Below are 19,016 nucleotides of genomic sequence, written 5' to 3'. Positions count from 1 at the left end.
AGATGTGAAATGATATCATGTAGTATGCCTGGTTATCATAACTAATTAAAAATATGAAAGCAGTATAGATGGTTAGGAAATAGATTGAACATATCCATATTTTTATTTCACATATTTGACCTAGGAATGATATACCTTTGCACACTTATCTACTATTTCTCATAATAAAGTTAAGATGTTGTTTTATTTGTACTCTAAATACAAAGATTATGTAAAGCTCTTGCAAGTGTACCTGATATAGTATATCTTAATGCTCAACATTCATCACTATTATTAACTGTGATGAGAACTTTTTGTGACAGAAAGTACTAAATATCTCTGACAGGATCCAGTCAGTTTCACTGATGATATTCTATTTCAGTATAGAGAACTTCACATCATTTTAAAGTGACTGTCAGATAGCTATGTCCTAATGCCCAGGTCTTTTTATTTTTATAATAACTGTAAGATACAGTTATAAGGCTTTCACATTTGAGTTTCAGTCATACAATGATTGAACATCCATCCTTCACCAGTGCACATCTTCCACCACCAATGTCCCCAGTATCCCCCAGCATACACTTCCCAACCCTCCCCCTATCTCTATGACAGACAATTTCCCCAATACTCTCTCTCCACTTTGGGGCATAATGGGTTTTCAATATGAATATTGAGAGGCTGTCATGTTTGGTCCTTTATCCACTTTCAGCATACATCTCCCATATTGAATGATCCCTACAACAATGGTTGACTTAGTGATCTCTTCTCTATCCCAGGTGCCTTCTCCCCCAGCTCATGGGGCAGGCTTTCAACTATAGAGCAATACTGTCCATTGTGTGTCCATTGTCCTTGATACCCGTGTCTTATTTACCATTGTAAAATACTAACAGGCATGAGCTAAAGGTGTAAACTTCTTCAACATAACATAGATCCGACTTCTTGCTTACTGTTAGGTACTTAGTGTTTTGTTTAGTACCTCAAACAAACTGGTCTATTAAATGGTGATGGGTTACAGACAAATGTTCTATGACATCAATGAGGGGAATTTTATTAGTCACTGAGGGTCTCATTCATCACTGGGGCATAAACTGTACAGACTATAGCTCATCCATCCACACCTGTGAGAAATGAGCAGAAGCCTAGGATAAGGTTCAAATTTCATATAAGATGATGTTTCTATACCATTAGGCCTACCCATGTTCCAGACTTTTCCTTCTTTCTTTGATTTTCAGGAAAGACAGGAGCAGCATGAAAAGAGAGAACGAGACCACTGTGTCTGAGTTCCTCCTCCAGGGGCTCCCCATACCCCCAGAACAACAGGGTTTGTTCTTCACCCTCTTCCTGGTCATGTACCTGGCCACAGTGGTGGGGAACCTGCTCATCATCCTGCTCATCAGAATGGACACCCGCCTCCACACCCCCATGTACTTCTTCCTCAGTGCCTTGGCTCTCACTGACGTGTCCTTCTCATCTGTCACTGTGCCCAAAATGCTGGTGGACATGCAGAGTAATCACAAGTCCATCCCCTATGCAGGATGCGTTTCACAGATGTATTTTTTCATATGGTTTGGTTGTCTGGATAATTTCTTACTTGCAGTGATGGCCTATGACAGGTATGTGGCCATCTGTCAGCCACTCCACTACACCACCATAATGAGGCAGGAACGCTGTGTCTCATTAGTAACCATATCCTGGCTGTTATGTTGCTTCCACTCTCTGTTGCACACCCTTCTCTTGGTCCAAGTGTCCTTCTGTGCTGACATTGCCATCCCACACTTCTTTTGTGATCTCACAGCACTCCTGAAGATGAGTTGTTCCGACATCTCACTCAATGAACTTGTCATCTTCGTTGAGGGAGGATTGATTGTTTCCCTGCCTTTCTTCAGTATCATGGCCTCTTATGTTCGTATATGGGCCACTGTTCTGAGGAATCCCTCCCGTAAGAAATTCGTCAAAGTCCTTTCTACCTGTGGTTCCCATCTCCTAGTTGTTGCTTTGTACTATGGAACAATTGCAGAAGTGTACTTTTTCTCCTCTTCCTCTGTCTCCAGTAGTAAAGAAATAGCTGCTTCTGTGATGTATATGATAGTCACCCCTATGCTGAACCCTTTCATCTATAGTTTGAGAAACAGAGATATGAAACATGCTCTAAAAATGCTTGTTAATAAGATGAAGTTCTGTAGGTCAGATAACTTAATATGAATCTTCTATGATATATAAATTCAAATGAAGATGGAACCTATTATTCCAGTTAGGGGAATATTCCATATTTTGAGTATTCAGTTGAAACTCTATACACAAAGAGGTTGGTATTCCAGAGAGTTTGGAATTTCTCTTGTCACACTCTGCTGACATACATCATTTGCTTTCATTGCCCAGACTAACTCTCAGTGACTCTTACACTTCCTTACGGGTGGTTAGAGTGAATGCTGTCCTTTTTAAGGCATGTATAATATTGATAAGATGCTGATTGGCAGGAATAAGGAAGGATATTCATCTGTATCCATCCATTAACATAAAAAACAGGCTTTCTGTCATCAGATTTCTAGGGGTCATGTAAAGGAGATATCTAAAGACACTGTTACAAAAATGGAAATCCCACTTCCTATTTTTAAAATTCTGACATCACCACTATAATATTTCAATGATTCAATTTTACTTCCTTAAAAGCATGAGTTTATGCTCGATCCAATATCCTCTGCATTTTTCCAATGGCTAAGTTATTAGACCCACATATTCAGTAATAAAATATCCAGGAGAGGCTGCTAATATATCAGTACTGCTGGAAATGGTCTTATATAGAAGGTAGGAATTCAAATAAATTTTTATGACTTAAATAAATACTTGTAATGATGAGATTTTGTCTCTATTCAATAGTCATGTCAAAGTAACTAATTCTTATGGAATATTGAAATATGTCAGATCTCATGTGTACTTATGAAAAATTTATTTTAAGTAATAGAAAATGGATTGGGTAAATAAGTATTGAGCCATGAGGTCATTAAGTCATTTGTATTTTCAGGTGGTAATATCTTTTTGTTTTATTTTGGCATTTCACACGTAACAGGTTGTAGATTCTTTAGCTATGTTGAAGGCAAAGGGCAATAATGAGGAGTAATGTTTTTCTCATTGTTCTTCCCAAAAAAATTGTCTATAGCAATTCATCAGTGGCAATAGCGCTAATCTTTTAGGACAATGTCAGGTAGTAATGTCTCTTTAGTGCCAGGATTTAACTAATTCTTTGTAAACTATGGGCAGAGGGACAGTGTGGAGCATGGCAGCAGGTGCCAGAGCAGATAACACCTGTCCCTGCATAGCACCCAGTAGAGAGTGTCTGGGCGCGTTTCACAAGCACCAGGTATCTGGCCTTGAGTCTCACCCAACCCCCCAAGAATTGTCACTTACGCTTAGCAAGTCATTCCTACCTGCAGCACCTAGCCCTATTTGGGATGGGGCCGGAGCAAAGCAGAGTTGGAAAGGGGATAGGTCAGTGATGCTAAACTTTGTGTGATTGGACCATCCTCTTCAGCTGAGACCCTCTATAAAATATGTGTGTATTTGGCAATAAAGTGAGTGGCCATCAGTAGTCTCCCCGAGTGGTTTCTCTAGCCATCATCCTTCACCCTATGTCTGCCCCGACCCAGTGTGCAACGTGTCTGGCTGTTCCCCAACAGGACAGACTGTGCCTTCATCTCTCATCTACTCATGAAGCACTTGGTATGTGTGTCCGTGCAGTGCCCTAAATGAAGCATTCCGTTCTCTCTCTCTGTTCTCATGAGTTTATGTTCCAATGGGACCTTGGGAGACCGATAGAGAAGTTTGTGAGCCTTTAGGAAGGGAAGATTGATCAGATCACTGACTGTATGTCACTTGGGTGGCTTTTTATTATCTCATCACATGCTGATCGTGCCACGTTCAGAGCAGACAGAGTGGCGTGGAGGTGGAGGGCTGGCCACTATATGGGTGGGATTTGTCACAGGAGCTTGTCTAAATAGTGGTGTTTTAGGAGAGTGATGGGGTTTTGACTCAATGGTCCACCCGTCTCCCCCAAAGCTTACACCTGCATAATCAGAACCTAATTCGACATGCACTGTGAGGATTTCTATCAGTCCCTAAGTTTATAGCAAAATAGCTGCTTGTGGTCTAAGTGCAACTCATCCTGTGTGCACAGAACTTGAGGGCCATATCCACCTTCTCCTAAGACCAAGCTAGAGAACAAGCATCAATGAGGTACATTCAGAGAGTGACAAAATTTGTTGGTAGTGTGTATGTATTAGGTGAGCATAAGAGTATGGAGATGGACCTGGTTCATAATTGGGAGGCTCAGTATCTGCCTGATATTGGGTCAAGTACAAACAGTGCCCTCAGAGCAAGCTTATGGTGAATTGCAGAGTGAGAAGTCTTCCTGAGATGAGGTCTAGGGGAGACCTGTCTTTTATTTTCTGGTGATAACCTTGTAAATTTTGATGTTGTACTTCTGTATAAGGGCTGGAGAAATAGCAGGGTGTTTGCCTTGCATGTGACCGACCTGGGTTCGATTCCTCTGCTCCTCTCGGAACGCCCAGCAAGTTGCTGAGAATATCTCGCCCATAGGGCAGATCCTGGCAAGCTCCCTGTGGCGTATTAGATATGCCAAAAACAGTAACAACAAGTGTCACAATGGAGACGTTACTGGTGCCCATTCTAGCAAATCGATGAGCAATGCAATGACAGTGACTTCTGTATAGACTCCATTATGTTAAACCCAAAATAGTTTCCCTACATCCCCAAGCACTGTACCTGCTCTGTCCATTTCACCCATTATTATCTCTCTTTCCATATAGTATTTTTGCCATTTTTATACTTTTATTTATTTAGTTAGTTAGTCTTTAATATTTTTATTGATGAATCACCGTGAGGGTACAGATACAGATTTACATATTCTCATGATTGTTTAAGTCATACGCAGCTTGAGTACCCATTCCCTCCACCAGTGCCCGTTCTCCACTGATGACTCCATCATCCCTCCTAACCCTCCACCCCATCCCCCCCAACCCCGCCTCTGTGGCAGGGCATTCCCTTTTGTTCTCTCTCTCCTTTTGAGTGTTGTGGTTAGCAATGGAGGTATTGGGTGGCCATCATGTTCTTTTTACAGTCTGATTTGAGCATGCGTCTCCCATCCTGAGCGGGTCCTCCCACCACATTTTACTTGGTGTCCCCTTCTCCATCTGAACTGCCTTTTCCCCCAGCATGTGAGGGTGGCTTCCAAGTCATGGAGCAAATCTGGTACTTATTTCTGCTATTCTTGGGTGTTAGTCTCCCATTCTGTTGTTTTAATTATTTTTTTTTGAGTTTTAATTTTTATTTCATTCAATCACCATGAAAAAAGTTACAAAGCTTTCAGGTTTAAGTCTCAGTCATATAATGGTCAAACCCTCATCCCTTCACTAGTGCACATGTTCCACCACCAAGAACCCGATATACCCCCTCTCCTGAGTGGCTAATGATCTTTACTTTACTCTCTATACTTTGAGTACATTCAATATTTCAACAGAGAACTCACTGTTATTATTTAGAATTTTCCAATAATCAAACCTGCTGAAAAGGCATTATTTAATAATTTGTTTTCCATTGCTGAGAATGAGAATATATGAGCTCGCGTGGCTGCAACAGTGGCCGCGCAGTTTTGGATTTCTGATATTTTAGTATTAAGTCAGAGAGATTTCTGCCAGAAGTCACCAAAAGACAAGGCAGAGAGAGAAAAACCTTTCCTCTCCCCGGACAGCCTGGGGTTGTAGCTCATTCACAGTCTAGATGCATTTCTGTAAGAAGCCGCTGGGTGCCAAAAGTGATTAGTAGCCCTCCAGGATTATAGTCCTTAAGGAGCAGAGGAGCTGTTTCATCTGTGTGGTCGCTCTGGTTCTTGTCTGGGTGGGGAGCGGCCCATTCTGTTGTTTTATATTCCACATATGAGTGCAATTCTTCTATGTCTGTCTCTCTCTTTCTGGCTCATTTCACTTAGCATGATACTTTCCATGGTGATCCACTTATATGCAAAGTTCATGACTTCGTCTTTTCTGACAGCTGCATAGTACTCCACTGTGTAAATGTACCAAAGTTTCTTTAACCAGTCATCTGTTCTAGGGCACTCGGGTTTTTTCCAGATTTTGGCTACTGTAAACAGTGCTGCAACGAATATACAAGTGCAGATGTCATTTCAACTATACCATTTTGCCTCTCTGGGATAGATTCCCAAAAGTGGTATTGCTGGGTCAAATGGGAGCTCAATTTCTAATTTTTTAGGAGCGACCATATTGTTTTCCAGAAGGGTTGAACCAGTCAGCATTCCCACCAGCAGTGTAGGAGAGTCCCATTCTCCCCACATCCACGCCAACAGCTGTTGCTTCTGTTCTTTTGGATGTGTGCCAGTCTCTGTGGTGTGAGGTGGTATCTCACAGTTGTTTTGATCTGCATCTCCCTGATGATTAGTGATGAAGAGCATTTTTTCATGTGCCTTTTGGCCATTTGTATTTCTTCCATATAGTAATTTTTAAGGGCTGGAGTGATAGCACAGTGGGTAGGGCATTTGCCTTGCACATAGCTGACCTGGGTTCGATTCCTCCACCCCTCTCGAAGAGCCCGGCAAGCTACCGAGAGTATCTCGCCCGTACGGCAGAGTCTGGCAAGCTACCCGGGGTGTATTTGATATGCCAAAAAAAAACCAGTAACAAGACTCACAATGGAGTTACTAGTGCCCGCTCCAGCAAATCGATGAGCAATGAAATGACAGTGACAGTGACTAATTTTTAAAACTTTTTTACATCGAAAAGCTTTGAGGTCATGATATTTGCAAGTTTCTTCTGTATTGTTTTAAACTTGCAGTGCTACTTCAAAGCCTCCTCCACCAAAATATCAATATCCCTCCCCCATGTCCTCAGATACTTTCCCCCCTTTTTGCTGCCTCAATTCATCATTGTGTTGGCAATATCTCAAGGCTTATTTTTGTTGGGAACTAAATGGTTCCTTCATGACGTTTGCATATAAGTGGATCAACATGGAAAGTATCATGCTAAGTGAAATGAGTCAGAAAGAGAGAGACAGACATAGAAAGATTGCACTCATCTGTGGAATATAGAATAATAGACTATAAGACTAACGCCCAAGAATAGTAGAAATAAGTACCAGGAGAATGTTTCCATGGCTTGGAGGCTGGTCTCTCATTCTGGGTAACTCAGGGAAGGGACCACCAAGTAAAATGTGGTTGAGGTCATGTGGGGGAAGGGTGAGGCGGGTGGAATACAGACTAGAGACTGAACACAATGGCCACTCAACACCTCTATTGCAAACCACAACACCTAATCAGAGAGAGAAAACAAAAGGGAATTCCCTGCCATAGTGGCAGGGTGGGGTGGGGGGAGACGGGTCTGGGGAGGGGGGGAGGGATGTTGGGTTTACGGGTGGTGGAGAATGGGCACTGGTGAAGGGATGGGTTATTGAACTTTGTATGGGGGAAGCATGAGCACAAAAATGTATGGATCTGTAACTGTACCCTCACGATGACTCTCTAATTAAAAATAAACTAATAAAAAAATTTAAAAAAATAAAAAAATAAAAAAATAAATGGTTCCTTGCTTTTTAAAAAGTATTTTACGTATCAGAGAAATCATCTGGTATTCATCTTTTACTTTTGACTCACTCCACTTAGCATTATATCCTTCAATTCCATCCAGGTTTCATTGAACTGCAAAATTTTATCTTTTCTCATAGGTGAGTAATCTTCCATTGTGTATATATGCCAGTTTCATTATCCATACATATGTTTTTGTATATTTCAAGGAATGCTGTAATAAAGTGTGTATATCTACATATATTTGAGATATATTTGAATATGTATAACTCAAATGTATAACTCACTGTCACTGCCATGTCACTCTCATTCCATTGCTCATCAATTTGTTCGAGCAGGCACCAGTAATGTCTCTCATTGTGAGACTTGTTGTTACTGTTTTTGGCATATCCAATACACCATGGGTCGGCTGTATGAAAGGCGAATGCCCTACCACTGTGCTACCGCTCCAGCACATTGTATAACTCAAACCTATGAGTTATCCAGATAGATTTAAAAGATAGATCTTTCTATCTATAAGATTTATAAGATCTAGAAGATAGATAGATAGATCTATATATAGATCTTTCTATCTATCTATCTATCTATCTATCTATCTGTCTGTCTGTCTGTCTGTCTGTCTGTCTGTCTATCTATCAAATTTCTTGTATATATTGTTTCCAGGGTCAGGGATACAGCCCAAATGTTAGATCATGTGTTTGAAGGCCTAAGTTAGTTCCCTGGCACTGCATAACCCCAAGCATTTCTTAGTCAAACGTGCACTGTCAGGAATTGTTAAGGAGTATTACTGAGAATAGTTCCCAGTCTTCCCCAGGACCCTGATGGTGGGCCATAAAAATAAAGGCTACAAATATAATTTTTAATTATAGATGTATATTATCATAAAATACAAAAAAGGAATTATATGTAAATATTCACACAGCTTCATTTCTCATAGAAAACTCCAAATAACATGATATTTATTTGATTCTGGACTTGGAGATGTTGATACATGTTTATATATGAGTTGGTGATATATACATTTTGGACATCATTTGTGTAAGGTGTTTTAGTGGAAAGCATATCCTGAGATTATTCTATGATAATGACATTGTATCCAGAGAATATTAACTCCAAGGCTCTGGGGCAAGAGCGAATGTATCTGAGACCTAACTCCATTCTTTGCCCCTAGTCCAGTTGTGATGACACCATGTAAATTTGTTCAGTCCTTTGTTCAGAGATGGAAAGGATTGGACTATTCAGACGTTCTTGGGAAAGGATGGGGTTCAGAAAAAGCAACATATATAAACACAATCAACTTCTCTATTTTGGGTTGTCATTGACTCCGACTCACTTTCTCCCCAAAGTTAGGGATGAGACAGAAAGTGTGAGAGCCACACCACATTTCTAGAGGCTGCTATATGGTTATTGTTTTTATTCCTCTTGGGGAGAAGAACTCTTCTATTGCTGCTAAACAAAAGTTCTATCCTCAAGGGAGCCAAAGACAATGAAGCAATTACATTTCCTCTTTGGATCTAATTTGAAACCTTGATGTAAAGATGCCCAACATCTTATCCTCCCCCCACTTTATTCATGATTCATTAAGTTAGATCCCAGGCTCAGTGTTCAGGAACTGTAAGCAAGTGTGTGTCTATATATCTATATTGCTTGGTTTTTAAGTGGTGATTATTTTCATTTTTAATGCATCTTTGAGACACCTAGAGAACCCAGCTGCTTCACTGTATTTTGTGTCTTCCAGAAAGAAATGAAGGAACCTACTATGCATTTTAGCTGAAGGTATATGTGTGTATCACTTGAATAGCAATGTCAGGACAGGAGTAAAACTTGTTAGCACTTTATTGTGATAAAAATCATTATTGATAAGAATCTTCATGTAGGAAACTGAGGAATTTAGGAATTGTGGCTATAAATGTAATCAAACAGGGAGAATTAGAATGTAATGTGATTTCTTGTTGGTCCTGAACATGAATGATGATGCTCTAGTCTAAGTATTCTTGACCTCAAGAAGAAAGATTCATAGATTGAATGTACCTATCATTGTGTAAATCTTACTTTTTGGTATGAAGACCATAGTGTTTTTCCCTACTTATTTTGTGATTGTTCACATGACAGATCCAAGATGAACTAATACAAAGAGGGAAATAAATTATGCTATTAGCAAAATGGACTGGAGTGATAGCCTAGCGACTAGGGAGTTTGCCTTGCACACGGTCGACCTAAGCTCAATTCCTTCGCCCCTCTCGGAGAGCCCGGCAAGCTACCAAGAGTATCTCGCCCGCACGGCAGAGCCTGGCAAGCTACTCATGGTGAATTTGATATGCCAAAAACAGTAACAACAAGTCTCACAATGGAGACGTTACTGGTGCCCACTCGAGCAAATCGATGAGCAATGGGATAACCGTGACAGTGGCATTAGCAAAATGCTTCATATAGTGCTACTGTATGAAGAAAATTGTCAGTTGCATTTTATAGGCATAACACCTCGACTAAGAGAATGAAAACTAGGTGTTATTTGATGGAAAGAGCTTCATATTTCCAAGTAGGAATGGAAAATTCAAAATATCTCCTAGTGTTCTAAGAATTGAAAAAAGAATTATGTGTCTTAACATGAGGAATATTATAAGAAATTAAAAGAGAAAGACTCTATACATTCCATGAATACTCCACTGAATAGTGATGGTAAACTGAAAATATTGAAAAGTAGCAAAGATTTCCTTAAAAAGAATTTGTCAAAGTATGCCACTAGATCTTTCCATATTAAATATATAGATATTTTCTTTCATGTGCTTATCTTGACCACATACATACAATACTTCCACCAAGTATCAAAAATTAATAATAATATATGAAAACTCAGAGAAGATGTAGTGTAGGTTCTGTCGGTTAAAAAATTTGATATGAAAGTGCTTTACATAAGTTTGATTATAGTATAATCAAACTTTGAAGTATACCCACTTCAAAGATATCTATCCTGAATAAATATATCCTTAGTCATATGTCAGTCTATAGAGTTAGACCATATTTCCCAATTAATCTGTGCTTTAAAATTTTAATGTAGCTTGTTATTTGGGGTGTTTGGGTCACTATTTTTTTCTGGTTATTTTAATTGTGACTCAAGTATTTTAAATTCACCAATGAAGAATTAGTTCAGTCAACTCTCGACCTTCAACTTCTACCCATTAAAGGGACTCCAGACCCAAGCACCCCTCTACCTCTTTTTCCTATAGAGAGAACAAATGAATGTATAGAGTGAGTACCTCACATGAGGTCCAAAGAATACCTATCATATGCATTTCTTGTAAGTCATAAACCTTGTCTTTTTAAAAGTACCCTGATGAATATTACTGATGGCATCTTGATATAATAATAACTCTCAAAACAAGTTTGCTTGCAACATTGGTTATGAGTAGACGGAAAACAGTACATCAAAGTTCTTACTTTGATTGAATCCAACAAAAATATAGCACTAGCAAAAGTTTGTGCAAGAGGAAGGGGAACATTTAACAAAGTCTAACAGGGGCTAGAGAGATAATACAGGGGTTAAAGCTCTTTCCTTGCATATAGCCAACCCAGTTTGGTCTCCAACACCATATATGGTCCTCTGATAACCAAGAATAAGCCCTCTCGAGAGCTTCCTGCTGTGAGCAACCTCATTACCCCCCAAAATGAAAAAGGGAAGTCCAAAGGACCAAATTGAGGGCCTCTATTAGCAATTCTAAAAATTTCTAACTGATCTTGACTTGAACTTGGGCATTGGTTAGTCTAATTTCTAATTTCGTATTTTTCATTGAACATCTTTTTTTTTTTGCTTTTTTGGGTCACACCTGGCGATGCACAGGGGTTACTCCTGGCCCTGCACTCAGGAATTACCCCTGGCCGTGCTCAGGGGACCATATGGGATGCTGAGATTTGAACCCGGGTCGGCCGCGTGCAAGGCAAATGCCCTACCCTCTGTGCTATCTCTCCAGCCCCTCATTGAACATCTTGAATCTTCATACTTCCATAGGATCTAATCTAAACACCTGTTGTTTCGAGACTGTTAACCTAAACAATTGTTGTTTCTCCAAAGGAGATCATGTCAGTTTCTAGGTGATATCATGCCATCAGTAGTCTATAAGTGGGGCAAAAACACAAGCCATTTGAGCTATTATTTACTTACCAATTAGCTTAAAAATCATGTTCCATGTTGGGAATAACAATTTCTCATTCATTCACATTTCTATCTCTTTTCATCTCCAGCACAAGAAAGAAAAAATGAGGAGGGATAATCAGAGCTGTGCATCTGAGTTCCTCCTCCTGGGTCTCCCCATCAGGCCAGAGAAACAGGGCCTGTACTATGCCCTTTTCCTGGCCATGTACCTGACCACCGTGCTGGGGAACCTGCTCATCATCCTGCTCATCAGGCTGGACTCCCGCCTCCACACCCCCATGTACTTCTTCCTCAGCCACTTGGCCTTCTCTGACATCTCTTTCACATCAGTGACGGCTCCCAAGATGCTCTTTAATATGCAGACACGGAGTCAATTTATCTCATATGCTAGCTGTGTTTCCCAGGTTTATTTTTTCTTAATTTTTGGGTCTTTGGACAGCCTCCTTCTCACCTCCATGGCCTATGACAGGTATGTGGCCATCTGTCACCCCCTCCACTATATCACCATTATGAGTCAGAGTCTGTGTTCCATGCTAGTAATTGTATCCTGGGTCTTATCCTATGCCGGTGCCCTTTTGCACACCCTTCTCCTGGCCCGTCTGTCTTTCTGTGGAGACAAAGTTGTTCCTCACTTCTTCTGTGACCTTTCTGTCCTACTTAAGATGTCCAGCTCCGATACCACAGTCAATGATTTGGTTATCTTCACTGAGGGAGTAGCAAGCATCACTTTGCCATTCATATGCATCCTGGTCTCTTATGGTCGCATTGGGACCACCATCTTGAGGGTCCCCTCCACCAAAGGGATCTTTAAGGCCTTGTCCACATGTGGCTCTCACCTCACAGTGGTTTCTCTTTACTATGGATCAATTATTGCACTGTACTTTTTCCCCTCATCTACAAGCTCTAATGATGAGAATGTTATTGTATCTGTATTGTATGCTCTAGTAACTCCCATGCTAAATCCCTTTATCTATAGTCTGAGGAATCGAGATATTAAAGGAGCTCTAGGAAATATACTGAGTAGGGGAATACTTTTATCACGATAAACATTTCCCCTGAAGACTGTCAATTCTGCACATCCTCTGGAAACATCCTTTTATCTCTAAAACGATGTTTCCATGAATATTCATGTCTTTGTTTAAGCTTGGCTGCAGTTTTCCTCTATAGTTACCGTTTTAACTCAGTTGAGTTGTGATGAAATATTTTAGCAAAACACTAAAATACAACTATCTTTATTTCACTCCATTTTTTTGCTGTTTCTTGTCCTAAGAGCACTTGAAATACTTAGTTCCTTCCTCCCTCCCTCCCTCCCTCCCTCCCTCCCTCCCTCCCTTCCTTCCTTCCTTCCTTCCTTCCTTCCTTCCTTCCTTCCTTCCTTCCTTCCTTCCTTCCTTCCTTCCTTCCATGAATGTATAACTATCAAGGAAAAAATTGTTTTCCCATCTGCAAGAAATATTACAAATTTTTTAATTAAGGCACTGGATTTGCAAAATTATTCATAGTAGATCTTGAGGCATACAGTGTTCCAATACCACCACCTCCACCTCCAGTGCCAACTTTCCCTCACCAATGTCTTTCTTTCAGATATGCAATCTTTAAGTATCAAAAAAAATTTTTCTCCTCAAGATATGAAAAAATTTCTTCTGGTCTGTTTAAAATTTTTGTTTTGGGTGTAATTTTGTGGCACATTTTGAATATTATGCTTTTACTTTTAAAGCATCTTCACATCACTTATTTTGCTTTATTTTAAACTCTAATTAAAACTATTTTTGTGTGATTATATTTTTTCTGTGGTTAACAGCACTTGTGTGTATTTAAAGTATATAGTGTGGTAATTTTATAATCCAGACAGAGAATGATAAATATAGTATGTAGAATCTAAAAAAAGTTAAATGCTGGTACTGGAGAGATAATACAGCGAGTAGGGTGCTTGCTTTTTTTTTTATTATTGAATCGTAGAGAGATACAGAGTTACAAAGCTGTTCATGGTCAGGTTTCAGTCATACAGTGTTCCAACACCCATCCCTCCACCAGTGTACATTTCCTACCACCAATGTCCCAAGTTACCCTCCCAACACCCTCTCCCCAGTCTGTCACTATGGCAGAAACTTTTCTTCCTCCCTTTCTCCTCTCTTATTTCCTCCCTCCCCCTCCCCCTTTGGGGTATTATGGTTTGAAACACAGGTTCTGATATATTATTACGTTTGCTTGTATGCAGTTCTTATCCAGAGTGATAATTTCCAACTATCTTTGTCATGGTGGTCCCTTCTCTATCCCAACTTTCTTCTCCCCCAGCACTTGAGGCAATTTGAGGCAAGCTTCCAACCGTGGACCAATCTTCCTGTCTCTAGTTTCTACTGTCCTTGGATGTTGGTCTCATATTATGTTTATATATATGTATATATATATATATATATATATATATTAAGGTGCTTTCTTTGCATTCAGCTGACCTGGGTTCAATCTCCAGCATCCCATATGGTCCCCTGAACACCACCAGAATTGATCCTTGAGCACAGAGCCAAAAGAAGCCCTTAACCCCAGTAGCTATAGCCCAAAAAGGGGAAAATATTTAATTTCTGATATTATAGACATGTAATTGGCAATAACATAATCAAAAAATAATAGAATGGTGGTTTTTAGAAGCTCCTGGAGGCAAGACCTGGGGTGATATCAGTTAAAGGGTACAGATATTACATTGTGCATATTGAAATTTTAATGTACAGCATGACAACCATAACTAATATGGTTGTATGATATAGAATGATATTGTATATTTGAAAGTTGCTGAGTAGGGTTAAGTATTTTCACCAGATTATACAAGAGTTGAATTACCTAAAGGAGGTGATAAATATGCTAATGTCTTGACCTCAGTACTTATTCTACAATGTAATGCATATAAAATTATTACATTATGTTTATAACTTCTTATGTATGTGTGAGATTAAATCCATAATTCTTTAAATCACTCTATATTTTACAAATTTGAGAAGTATTTTTCCTATTTGTGGAAACTAATATTGAAAATTTAAATTTACATTAAATAAATGTTCACAATATATAATAAAATGTACTTATGTTCTATATGTATATCCATGTAAAATGTGCATGTATTTTTGAGATATAATTGCAATTTAAGAAATAATATTAGAAAAATATTACTTAATCTCTGGGATTTCCTAGTAGAGGACTAACAATACTGTGTTTTTGTTTGTTTGAGAATAGTAATTTCTATTCCTTATATTTTTATATTGTAACTTCACATATTTGTAATTTGTGATTTTGATGCTTTGTTAAATGTACAGAATATTTTCAAGGTTGTGCTGTTTTCATATGCCTTACTTAACCATGGTACAGTGAGTGGAACAAGTAAGTTGTCATTAATATGTCACTCTTACAAAGTTTATACACCCGGGGTGCTGGAGCAATAGCACAGCAGATAGGGCATTTGCCTTGCCTGTGGCCCACAAGGGTTCAATTCCAGCATCCCATATGGTCCCCTGAGCACTGCCAGCAGTAATTCCTGAGTGCATGAGCCAGAAGTAATCCCTGTGCATCGCTGGGTGTGACCCAAAAAAAAAAAAACCAGTTTAAACACCTTATTCGAGGGGCCTGAGCAATAGCACAGCGGGTAGGGCGTTTGCCTTGCACGCAGCCGACCCGGGTTCGATCCTCGGCATCCCGTATGGTCCCCCAAGCACTGCCAGGAGTAATTCCTGAGTGCAAAGCCAGGAGTAACCCCTGAGCATTGCTGGGTGTGACCCAAAAAGCAAAGAGAAATAAATAAATAAACACCTTATTCAAGTGGCAATTCTTTATCAGACATGTCTTTTGCAAGTATTTTTTCAAGATGTGTCTTGTTTTATTATTATTGTACTCAGTACTTGGGGTCACCCCAGTGGTGCTTAGGGGACCAGGCAGTTCAACGCTGGTCTCCGTATGCAAAACATGCACAGCAGCTGTTTGACCGTTTCCCCCACCACAGCTTGGCCTTTCATGCTCTTGGTTCTAATGTCTTTTCAGGCAAGAGCTTTTAATTTAAATAGAATTCACTTTACCAATTAGTTCTTTAATGGTTCATATCTTGGTGTATCTAAAAAGGCATCAACATACTTAAAATATCTAGATTTCCCCCTAAATTATCTTCTAAGAACTCTATGGTTTGGGGTTTACATGTTTGTATCTAATCTATTTTTCATAAACTTTTGTGAAAACTATGTGGTCCTTTAATTCTTTTGGTTCCATTGTCTTCTCCGGCAGAAGATATCCTGACAATCATGTCCATGAGCACCTCTCTGATTAGTTAGCTCCCTGATTTTATTAGTATTTGTTATTTTCTCATATAGTTCTTATATATTTCTTGTGTTATTTGTACCTAAGTATTTCATTTTGGAGATACTATGTCAAGTTCTTCTGGTACCATTGTGTGTGTGTGTGTGTGTGTGTGTGTGTGTGTGTGTTGCCTTTGCTCCTTTGTGGAAGATCAATTGACTTATATTTATGGAAGCAAATTTTTGGTTTCTCTGCTTCAGTGATGCATTTCTGTGTGTGTGTATGTTTTTTTATAATACCATACTATCTTGATTACTTAGCTTTTATCTTGATTACTTCGGTTACTTTACTATAAGTCTTGAGGTTGGATAGTGTCTGTTTTTCAGCTTGATTCCTCTTTTTTAGTATTATATTGGCTATTCTGGGCCTTTGCCTCTTCATATAAGCTTTACAATTAGTTTCTTAATATTCATAAAATAATTTCATGTGATTATGATTGTAATTGCATTGAGTTTATAGACCAATTGGTTAAAAACTGATAGCCTGACAATCATATACATGAACATGAGCATTTCTCCAATTATTTATTTCTCTGCTTTTATTAGTATTTTATCATAGTTCTTATACATCTTTAATTTGTACCTAAGTGTTTCATTAAGGAGATGCTAATGTAAATGGTATAATTTTTAACTTCAATATTTTACTTATTAAATATTTGTATATAATAAAAGATTGTACACTTGAGCAATATTTCCCAAATTTTCCCACTCATGTTCTTTCTGTATTCTAGGATGCAATCCAGGATGGTACACAGCATTTATTTAACATCTCTTTAACTACCTCTAATCTGTGCCAGTTCATCTTTGTCTCTTGTGACTTGGCACTTCATATGAATAAAATTAAGTATTTGGTAGAACATTATTTAATTTGACTTTATCTAATTTCTTCTTTTGTGGGGTGTGCTTAGGGTTTATTCCTGCCTTTTAAGCTCAGGGACCACTTCTGGGGTGCCAGGGATTGAACCCAGATAAACTGCATGAAAGGCAAGCACGATACCTTCTGTCCCATCTCTCCAACCAGTGTTTTATTTTAATTAGATTGAAGTTATGAATTTGGAGGTGGAGTGCTTTTCCTATTGCATTCTGGATGGGAAGGAATATGTGTAGCAATAGCACTGTAGCACTGTCATCCCGTTGCTCATCGATTTGCTTGAGCAGGCACCAGTAATGTCTCCACTGTGAGACTTGTTACTGTTTTTTGGCATATCGATTACGCCACGGGGAGCTTGCCAGGCTTTGCCATGCAGGTGGGATACTCTCGGTAGCTGTCCTGGCTCTCCAAAAGGGATGGAGGAATCAAACCCAGGTAGGCTGCATGCAAGGCAAATGCCCTACCCGCTGTGCCATCGCTCCAGCCCCATATTGTGTAGCAATATATCATCTTAATAGTGACATTAACTTGAATGTCTCAATTAAGGTGACTATTATTATTTTTTAATCATAGAATTCTTGGGGACACTGCTGGTGGGATTAGTTTTGGAACATTATACACCCGAAAATCTAGTGTGGGCACAGTTGTAAATCACAGCATTTAAGTTTTAAAAATTTACTTGAATTTTATAGAAGGTATGGCTCTACCACCCCTGAGCGCCCATCACCCTAGAGGCACAGAAACCAATCTTGGAATGCAGTGACTGCTGACAGATATACTCCTTGACTGTGAACTAACCTACGGTCCCGTGCAGCCCTGGGAGAGGAAGGGTTTTTGTCCCTCGGCCTTTTCTCCTTTGTGACAGCATGGTAACCGCCATCTTTCAGAGCCAATTGGACATAAACGTAGGAGCTTGCAGTGATGGGACGAGTTGGGAATCTCGAATTGTTGGGGGGTGCGCAGAACCGACCCTGCTCCCCATACTAGTGAGACCCCGAATGGCCGCCCATGAACAGCTCCTCCAACCCTGAACAGCCACGATCCCAGAGACACACAAAGCAATCTCGGAATGCAGCAGCTGCTGGCAGAAATACCTCTGGACTTAATTACTAAAATAGCAGAATCCCAAAACTGGGCAGCTGCATTCGCGACCATGCAACATCATATGCTCTTTCTTATCAGCAATAGAAAACATATGATCTAAGGATGCCATTTCGACATGTCTGATTGTTGGAGGACAAACTCCAAAAATAATAGTGGTTTTTTTTTGTCAAAAATTGAATGTAATCAAAGTAAAGAGAGAGTAAAGTGAAAATCAATTGTCACACAGGCAGTGGGGGAGTGAGGGGGGGATATGCTGGGGTTCTTGGTGGTGGGATGGGTGTTTGATCACTGTATGACTGAGACTTGATCCTGAAAGCCTTGTAAGTATCCTCACAGTGATTCAATAGCATTAAAAATAAATAAATAAATTTTATAGAAGGAAAACATTGCTAAATTGATGTTTCCAATATTTAGTTTTTAGTAAGGTAACATGGTTACAGTAGGTTTAGGTTTGTGGTACTGATGCACCAATTTACAGCACAGCACCACAGTGGAAGTTACCCGCCCCGCCCCTGTCTTCGTGTCAGGTCTGGTCTGATCTTCCTTCCTCCACATGCCTCCTCTCACTGCTTGTTGATTGGCATCATGGTTTTGGTGCATACTGTTACCTCACTGTACCACCACCAATGTGCCCTATGTCCTTGTGTTTCTTCTGGTGCACTTTTTCATTCCTCTCTTTCTTCTGCCACAACCTGGTATTTGAGGTCTGTAAGACCAGCAATATTTTAAGGTCCTGTGTTTCCTGCATCTCTCCTCTTGGAAATACCCAGTGTTTTTCACTATTTCTACAATACTTATCATCAAAGGTGGGGTTTTTTTCAAGAATAGATGTTATTATTTATTTGTGGGTTTTATTTCACATGAATTTAGCCATGCTCAAGGCCCCTCTCTACACGTTCAGACGAGCCTCATACATGAAGGAACTGGCAGAGGAACCCAGGTGTGTGGGACCTGGGGCCGAGATCTCCAAGCCTG

The 19,016-nt window shown here is 39.6% G+C and overlaps 1 protein-coding gene across 1 annotated transcript; it reads left to right on the top strand.

The window, feature by feature from the left end:
* The first annotated feature begins 1,227 nt into the window (after positions 1-1,227).
* LOC105943192 (olfactory receptor 50-like) lies at positions 1,228-12,781 on the top strand. Its single transcript, XM_012933812.2, has 2 exons — positions 1,228-1,716; positions 11,831-12,781. Exons 1-2 carry the CDS (start codon positions 1,228-1,230, stop codon positions 12,779-12,781), a joined length of 1,440 nt encoding a protein of 479 aa, XP_012789266.2.
* The last annotated feature ends 6,235 nt before the right edge of the window (positions 12,782-19,016 follow it).

Source organism: Sorex araneus, chromosome 1 (assembly GCF_027595985.1).
Source record: "Sorex araneus isolate mSorAra2 chromosome 1, mSorAra2.pri, whole genome shotgun sequence".
NCBI classification, from domain to species: Eukaryota; Metazoa; Chordata; class Mammalia; order Eulipotyphla; family Soricidae; genus Sorex; species Sorex araneus.
The sequence above is the reverse complement of the archived record's forward strand: the minus strand, read 5'-3'. Positions and strand labels throughout refer to the sequence as shown.